The following is a 9,129-nucleotide window of genomic DNA, read 5'->3' as shown; positions in this document are numbered from 1 at the left end:
ATAGAAGGTGTACCCAATAGTCTCCTTTGGGTATCCTATGAAGACACATTTCTCCGATTTGGGTTTGAGCTTATCAGGTTGAAGTTTTTTCACATAAGCATCGTAGCCCCAAACTTTAAGAAACGACAACTTTGGTTTCTTGCCAAACCACACTTCATAAGGCGTCGTCTCAACGGATTTTGATGGTGTCGTATTTAACGTGAATGTAGCCGTCTCTAAAGCATAACCCCAAAATGATAGCGGTAAATCAGTAAGAGACATCATAGATCGCACCATATCTAGTAAAGTACGATTACGATGTTCGGACACACCATTACGTTGTGGTGTTCCAGGTGGCGTGAGTTGCGAAACTATTCCGCATTGTTTCAAATATAGACCAAACTCGTAACTCAAATATTCTCCTCCACGATCAGATCGTAGAAATTTTATTTTCTTGTTATGATGATTTTCCACTTCACTCTGAAATTCTTTGAACTTTTCAAATGTTTCAGACTTATGTTTCATTAAGTAGATATACCCATATTTGCTTAAATCATCAGTGAAGGTGAGAAAATAACGATACCCGCTGCGAGCCTCAATGTTCATTGGTCCACATACATCAGTATGTATGATTTCCAATAAATATGTTGCTCGCTCCATAGTTCCGGAGAACGTCGTTTTAGTCATCTTGCCCATGAGGCACGGTACGCAAGTACCAAGTGATTCATAATCAAGTGATTCCAAAAGTCCATCGGTATGGAGTTTCTTCATGTGCTTTACACCAATATGACCCAAACGGCAGTGCCACAAATAAGTTGCACTATCATTATCAACTCTGCATCTTTTTGCTTCAACATTATGAATATGTGTATCACTACTATCGAGATTCAATAAAAATAGACCACTCTTCAAGGGTGCATGACCATAAAAGATATTACTCATATAAATAGAACAACCATTATTCTTTGATTTAAATGAATAATCATCTCGCATCAAACAAGATCCAGATATAATGTTCATGCTTAACGCTGGCACCAAATAACAATTATTCAGGTCTAAAACTAATCCCGAAGGTAGATGTAGAGGTAGCGTGCCGACCGCGATCTCATCGACTTTGGAACCATTTCCCACGCGCATCGTCACTTCGTCCTTAGCCAATCTTCGCTTAATCCGTAGTCCATGTTTTGAGTTGCAAATATTAGCAACAGAACCAGTATCAAATACCCAGGTGCTACTGCGAGCATTAGTAAGGTACACATCAATAACATGTATAACACATATACCTTTGTTCACCTTGCCATCCTTCTTATCCGCCAGATACTTGGGGCAGTTCCGCTTCTAGTGACCAGCCCCTTTGCAGTAGAAGCACTCAGTCTCAGGTTTAGGTCCAGACTTAGGTTTCTTCTCTTGAGCGGCAACTTGTTTGCCGTTCTTCTTGAAGTTCCCCTTCTTCTTCCCTTTACCCTTTTTCTTGAAACTGGTGGTCTTGTTGACCATCAACACTTGATGCTCCTTTTTTATTTCTACCTCCGCAGCTTTTAGCATTGCGAAGAGCTCGAGAATAGTCTTGTTCATCCCTTGCATATTATAGTTCATCACGAAGCTCTTGTAGCTTGGTGGCGGTGATTGAAGAATTCTGTCAATGACACTATCATCAGGAAGATTAACTCTCAGTTGAATCAAGTGATTATTATACCCAGACATTTTGAGTATATGTTCACTAACAGAACTATTCTCCTCCATCCTGCAGCTATAGAGCTTATTGGAGACTTCATATCTCTCAATCCGGGCATTTGATTGAAATATTAACTTCAACTCTTGGAACATCTCATATGCTCCATGACGTTCAAAACGTCATTGAAGTCCCGGTTCTAAGCTGTAAAGCATGGCACGCTGAACTATCGAGTAGTCATCAGCTTTGCTTTGCCAGACGTTCTTAACGTCGTCAGTTGCATCTGCAGCAGGCTTGGCACCCAGTGGTGCTTCCAGGACGTAATTCTTCTATGCAACAATGAGGATAATCCTCAAGTTACGGACCCAGTCCGTGTAATTGCTACCATCATCTTTCAACTTAGCTTTCTCAAGGAACGCATTAAAATTCAACGGAACAACAGCACGAGCCATCTATCTACAATAACATAGACAAGCAAAAATACTATCAAGTACTAAGTTCATGATAAATTAAAGTTCAATTAATCATATTACTTAAGAACTCCCACTTAGACAGACATCCCTCTAATCATCTAAGTGATCATGTGATCTAAATCAACTAAACCATGTCTGATCATCACGTGAGATGGAGTAGTTTTCAATGGTGAACATCACTATGTTGATCATATCTACTATATGATTCACGCTCGACCTTTCGGTCTCAGTGTTCCGAGGCCATATCTGTATATGCTAGGCTCGTCAAGTTTAACCTGAGTATTCCGCGTGTGCAACTATTTTGCACCCGTTGTATTTGAACGTAGAGCCTATCACACCCGATCATCACGTGGTGTCTCAGCACGAAGAACTTTCGCAACGGTGCATACTCAGGGAGAACACTTAAACCTTGAAATTTAGTGAGAGATCATCTTATAATGCTATCGTCAATCAAAGAAAAATAAGATGCATAAAGGATAAACATCACATGCAATCAATAAGTGATACGGTATGGTCATCATCATCTTGTGTTTGTGATCTCCATCTCCGAAGCACCGTCATGATCACCATCGTCACCAGCGCGACACCTTGATCTTCATCGTAGCATCGTTGTTGTTTCGCCACCTATTGCTTCTACGACTATCGCTACTGCTTAGTGATAAAGTAAAGCAATTACAGGGCGATTGCATTGCATACAATAAAGCGACAACCATATGGCTCCTGCCAGTTGCCGATAACTTTGTTACAAAACATGATCATCTCATACGATAAAATTTAGCATCATGTCTTGACCATATCACATCACAACATGCCCTGCAAAAACAAGTTAGACGTCCTCTACTTTGTTGTTACAAGTTTTACGTGGCTGCTACGGGCTGAGCAAGAACCATTCTTACCTACGCATCAAAACCACAACGATAGTTCGTCAAGTTAGTGTTGTTTTAACCTTCTCAAGGACCGGGCATAGCCACACTCGGTTCAACTAAAGTTGGAGAAACTGACACCCGACAGCCACCTATGTGTAAAGCACGTCGGTAGAACCAGTCTCGCGTAAGCGTACGCGTAATGTCGGTCCGGGCCGCTTCATCCAACAATACCGCCGAACCAAAGTATGACATGCTGGTAAGCAGTATGACTTGTATCGCCCACAACTCACTTGTGTTCTACTCGTGCATATAACATCTACGTATAAAACCAGGCTTGGATGCCACTGTTGGGGAACGTAGTAATTTCAAAATTTTCCTACGCACACACAAGATCATGGTGATGCATAGCAACGAGAGGGGAGAGTGTTGTACACGTACCCTCGTAGACCGAAAGCGGAAGCGTTAGCACAACGCGGTTGATGTAGTCGTACGTCTTCACGATCCGACCGATCAAGTACCGAACGTACGGCACCTCTGAGTTCAGCACACGTTCAGCTCGATGACGTCCCACGAACTCCGATCCAACAGAGCTTTGCAGGAGAGTTCCGTCGGCACAACGGCGTGATGACGGTGTTGATGATGCTACCGACGCAGGGTTTTGCCTAAGCACCGATATGATATTACCGAGGTGGAATATGGTGGAGGGGGGCACCGAACACGGCTAAGAGATCAAGAGATCAATTGTTGTGTCTAGAGGTGCCCCCCTGTCCCCGTATATAAAGGATCAAGGGGGAGGGGGCGCCGGCTAGGAGGAGGCACGCCAGAGAGGAGTCCTACTCCCACCGGGAGTAGGACTCCCTCTTTTCCTAGTTGGAGTAGGAGGGGGAAAGGAAGGGAGAGAGGAGAGGAAGGAAAGGGGGGTCCCCCCCCCTCCTTGTCCTATTAAGACTGGAGGGGGAGGGGGCGCGGCCTGCCCTGGCCGCCCCTCCTCTTCTCCACTAGGGCCCATTAGGCCCACTAAATCCCCCGGGGGGTTCCGGTAACCCCCCGATACTCCGTTATATGTCCGAAACCTCCTGAAACACTTCTGGTGTCCGAACATAGTCATCCAATATATCGATCTTTACATCTCGACCATTTAGAGACTCCTCGTCATGTCCGTGATCATATCCGGGACTCCAAACTACCTTCAGTACATCAAAACACAAAAACTCATAATACCAATCGTCACCGAACTTTAAGCGTGCGGACCCTACGGGTTCGAGAACTATGTAGACATGATCGAGACACGTCTCCGGTCAATAACCAATAGCGGAACCTGGATGCTCATATTGGCTCCTACATATTCTACGAAGATCTTTATCGGTCAAACCGCATAACAACATACGTTGTTCCCTTTGTCATTGGTATGTTACTTGCCCGAGATTCGATCATCGGTATCTCAATACCTAGTTCAATCTCGTTACCGGCATGTCTCTTTACTCGTTACATAATGCATCATCCCGCAACTAACTCATTAGCTACATTGCTTGCAAGGCTTAGAGTGATGTGCATTACCGAGAGGGCCCAGAGATACCTCTCCGACAATCGGAGTGACAAATCCTAATCTCGAAATACGCCAACTCAACATGTACCTTCGGAGACACCTGTAGACCTCCTTTTTAATTACTCAGTTACATTGTGACGTTTGGTAGCACACAAAGTGTTCCTCCAGTAAACGGGAGTTGCATAATCTCATAGTCATAGGAACATGTATAAGTCATGAAGAAAGCAATAGCAACATACTAAACGATCAAGTGCTAAGCTAACGGAATGGGTCAAGTCAATCACATCATTCTCCTAATGATGTGATCCCATTAATCAAATGACAACTCATGTCTATGGCTAGGAAACTCAACCATCTTTGATCAACGAGCTAGTCAAGTAGAGGCATACTAGTGACACTATGTTTGTCTATGTATTCACACATGTATTCTGTTTCCGGTTAATACAATTCTAGCAAGAATAATAAACATTTATCATGATATGAGGAAATAAATAATAACTTTATTATTGCCTCTAGGGCATATTTCCCTTCAGTTGGGGCCGTGGAAGACAACGCCTCGTCCTTGATCTTCACGTCGGTGGCAGTGTTGAGGTCGGGGACGGTGGCGCCAGGTTCATTGGTCTCCGTCGGTGTGGTTGGCTCCTGCTTCACAACGGAGTTGAGCCACTGCTCCTCCTCTTCGTTCGGCGTCGCCTCCCACTCCATCATGGCGGGCACAGGGCCATAGCCTGGAGGGATGAAGTGCTCGTCTTCGTCGGCAGGCGTCGGCGTAGGGAGGTCCGGGTAGGCGAGCGGCTCGTCGATGACCACCGGTTCCGGTGGTGGAGTGGCCGGCGGAGGAGGGCACGGCCCATACCCGTGCACGGGGCAGAAATCGCAGGCAGGGCAAGGGTCGTATCCGTGCACTGGACAGAAGGCCACGCCTGCGTCCATGCCATTGCCGAAGAAGATCCCCGGCGGTGGCGGGGCCTGGGCGGCCTCGAAGAACTCCTCCTCGCCTAGGAACGGGGCTGCAGCCTCGGCTGGAACCCAGTCCATTGGCGAAGCGACGAAGGCCGTCATCGGGGGTGCCTGGTAGGCGTGGTGGACGGCGGCAGATGGGTTGCTTGGTCCTGCCTGCTCTGCAGCGGCGGGGCCAGGGTGATCATGACGACCACGCGACCACGACGGCCGTTGCCTGGGCCCCAATGGCGAGGAACACCAGCACTATGGCGTCTGGCAAATCGACGGATTTCCCGTCCAATGAACCGGACAAGGGCAGAGGCGATTCTATGCAGGTTCATCCCTGCCATCTCACCTTCTCGTCTCGTCCTGTTCGTGCTCTGTTGGTCAAGGCTATCGTGGCTGATAACGTGTAAGAATTTGAGAGAAAACTTGTGTGCCATTGATAGTTGGGCAAATCCCTTTATATACAAGGATTAGCGCCTCAATTTGAGGCGCCTATTATAGGAGGTGCCTGTCCGGCATCGAGAAGGCGTCCGTACGGACGATCGCGTCAGTACGGCGCTTTGGACGCTAATAATTGTATTTACGCTAATTCTAATGACGGCTGGCTATGACAGTTCAGTAGAGACATGTCGTTTGATTCTTAACATGTTTCACGGGGTTTGCCCAGCCCAATCCCTTCGATCCCCTTCGTTCCCCTCCTATCCACGCGGTTGGCGAGCCTGGAGGGCACCCGCGCGGAACTGGACGGGCGAGACGCGCGAGACAGAGCGTCGCCCAGCCGCTGGATCTTCAACACCTCGCCGCCGCCACTGAGAGGACGAGCCCCGCCGTCGCCACCGAGAGCAGGTTCCTCGCCGCCGGATCTTGAATGCCCCGCCGCCGCCACAGCGTCGACGCCCCCCTTCGCCGGTTCTTCCCGAGGAGATTCCTCTCCTCTCCTCCACTACTTCACCCCCTCTGGAAACCCTAGGGCCACGGCCAGACGCCTTCTTCCTCCCTAGGTTCACTGCGTTCTGTAGCAGTTCGCAGCAGGAGTTCTTGTGACAGTTTGATGCGTCCATCACAGGAGCAGCAGTACTTTGACACCTCCTGCGTGGTTTGGTGCCAAACTGAACTCGTCTAGTCGGCGGCGGAGTTGTTGTGTCTACTTGTTGGAATCCCTACTTGCTAGCTGTTGGTGTTGAGCTAGCAGATTATGTAGGAGTAACCCATCCATCCTGATTGGTAGGGTGTGCTCTTGACCAATGGTTGGTAGAACCATCTCACTTTCTAATCTAGGGTGGTTGTTGTTTAGGTGCGTGCATGGAAAACATATGAAAACCACCTCACTCAACTGTTGCTCTGTACCGTATGATGATGTTTCTTGTTATTTTCAATCTTCCACTGCCAGTCATGAGTTGAGCTTAGCGTGGATTGTGATTTTTAGGACAGCTTGCTTGGTGCCATACATACATAGTTTAGTTTTCATGACTGTCCAGTGAGAGAGATGGTTCAGTGGATTGTGATAAGATATTGTCTATCTTGTAAAGATTGCATTTTTACATGTTTGCACTATCTTATCAGAATATGGTAATCCTTGCCTATCAAACAAGTTTTCCATATGAAGGGGATTCTGGCTGGAGGGGTTTGGAGGTTTCAAGGGGGTTTGAGGGGATTGGGTGGAAGGAAGGGATTCACCAAATCCCCTAAAATCCCCACCTCCATAAACCTCCCCAATCCACTTCTACCAAACAAGGCCTTAAGGAAAACCAGTTTTCATGGTGAAGTGTGTGTCTTGTGTCCTGTTATAAAACCCCGTCCACTGCGCTAGTACTCTCTCCATAAAGAAATATAAGAGCATTTACATCACTACTTTAGTGATCTAAACGTTCTTATATTTCTTTAAATGGAGTATGAAATATTTCCACCTTCATGTGTGGAGTATGATCTATGCTGACTGGAACTGGATAGAAAACATTGGCGTGTCATCTTTATCTAAAGGCGCTGCTCTGAAACATGAACATGACCATTTGGCTGCCAGGGTTACACGGTCTGATCTTAACCACCGACACGAGGACTTTCGTTCTTAGATACTACTGTCTATGTGTTTCTTGTTAATCTCTTTTCCTAGTCACGGTTAATTGCTTCGATGCTAGCCGTATCTTTTGTACTTCAAACACGATAAATTATATTTGAGTATCCTCTAGATGCACATGTAGAATGAACCTGATCACCACAAGAATAAAAGCAAATTTGATGGTGGTATTTGGTTCCCATAGCAGTGGACCCAAACAGCCCCAGAAGTTTGTGCTAATTTTTCACTAGTGTGCTTCAACGAGACGGGAAATTCATACTGGTATACGTACGGCACAAGCACAACAATGGTAGAGGAAGATGTGACCACTAACTAGACAGGGGAAACAAACGGGGACAATCAGAACCCCCAGGGAGCTACAGATCCTTAACAAACTTATTCTTCAGGAAGCGGGAGGCACGGTTGATGGGGTCGCCGCTGCAGGCAGGGCCTTCTTCTCCTTGGGCACCGGCTCTGCAGGAGGAAACCAGAAAAAACACGCCATCAGCAAAGTTTCTGCCGAATCACCGACACCGTGCTGGCAATTGTGGTGGAAATGGAAATTGGATCGGTGATTACTTGAGATGAGGGCCTTGGGGCGGTCCTTGAAGAGGATCTTGTGCCGGATGATGCCGATCACCTCCAGCTCCACCTCCGCCGCCGCCTGTCCACCTTGGCCGAGCTCGCCGGCATCTCCCTTGTCGTTCTTCTTCTTCCTCAGCACAAGCAGGGGCTTCTTGAGAGTCACCTTCGAGCCGGCGAGCTCATGGTACCCCACGGTGAAGGTGTACCCGCCCTGGCAATGGCAAGACCGCCGTCAAGATCCCCCAAATCAAATCAACAAACCAAATATGCAGGGAGGGTTAGTGGTTCTTGCCTTGGAAGTCGGGGCGGAGGAGGTGGAGCAGAGGCGGCCGATGTGGAGGCCCTGGATGCGGCCGGAGAAGCAAGGCTGCGGCTGCAGCACGCCCTGCACCTCCACCACCGCCCACTCCGGGCACGCCGCCTCGCCGCACCCGCACCGGACCTGGATCTGCATCGCCGCCTCGCCTCGGATCGGATGTGGAGACAGCGGGGGAGGAGGAGAGAGATCGGTTGGCGAGGCTTTCTGCTGGATGTTGGCGGGCTGCTTTCCCGCCCTTTTCATTTCCCCGTGCTTCTATTAGTTCGCGCCAAAACACCCCCAATTGTTTTTGCTTCCCTTTTTTTCCAAATGATTTTCTTTGCTTATACTGCCCTGGTTGCTCCAACGATGAAACAATGGACTCTCTCTCTCTCTCACGTGACACGAGCAGGAGCTCCTTGAATTAGGCCAACTCCAACTCATCTTCTCAAACCGACGTCCGTTTTGAATTTTGTCTGTTTGGATCGGTCAAAGGTGTCGTTTTTCTGTTTACGCTGACTCGTGCGTCCAACAGGTGAACGCATCGGCTCCACCACAGTAGTTGAAGCCCCTATGTATACATTTTTTGAACTATATACACATTACCAAATAAATCAAATATTGCTAATAGTTTTACAATCAAATAGTCCCACATCCGAATAAAAACACAATCAAATAGTTTTACAACCCAATCAAAATTGTCTTGAAT

The 9,129-nt window shown here is 47.5% G+C and overlaps 1 protein-coding gene across 1 annotated transcript; it reads right to left on the bottom strand.

The window, feature by feature from the left end:
* Positions 1-7,705: 7,705 nt before the first annotated feature.
* On the bottom strand, positions 7,706-8,671 carry LOC123116058 (chromosome transmission fidelity protein 8). Its single transcript, XM_044537063.1, has 3 exons — positions 8,415-8,671; positions 8,117-8,333; positions 7,706-8,011 (listed from the first exon to the last, which is right to left on the bottom strand). The coding sequence occupies exons 1-3, from the start codon at positions 8,574-8,576 to the stop codon at positions 7,941-7,943; spliced, it is 450 nt and encodes a 149-aa protein (XP_044392998.1). The 5' UTR covers positions 8,577-8,671; the 3' UTR covers positions 7,706-7,940.
* Positions 8,672-9,129: the final 458 nt, after the last annotated feature.

This window comes from Triticum aestivum, chromosome 5B, assembly GCF_018294505.1.
Source record: "Triticum aestivum cultivar Chinese Spring chromosome 5B, IWGSC CS RefSeq v2.1, whole genome shotgun sequence".
Taxonomy (NCBI): domain Eukaryota; kingdom Viridiplantae; phylum Streptophyta; class Magnoliopsida; order Poales; family Poaceae; genus Triticum; species Triticum aestivum.
This window is presented reverse-complemented; position numbering and strand designations above follow the sequence as displayed.

Coding starts and splice junctions, on each gene's coding strand:
- LOC123116058 (XM_044537063.1), bottom strand. CDS start 8,576: ATGCAGATCCAGGTCCGGTGCGGGTGCGGCGAGGCGGCGTGCCCGGAG. Junction 8,334..8,414: donor CCTCCGCCCCGACTTCCAAG/GCAAGAACCACT, acceptor TGCCATTGCCAG/GGCGGGTACACCTTCACCGT. Junction 8,012..8,116: donor CCCCAAGGCCCTCATCTCAA/GTAATCACCGAT, acceptor TTCCTCCTGCAG/AGCCGGTGCCCAAGGAGAAG.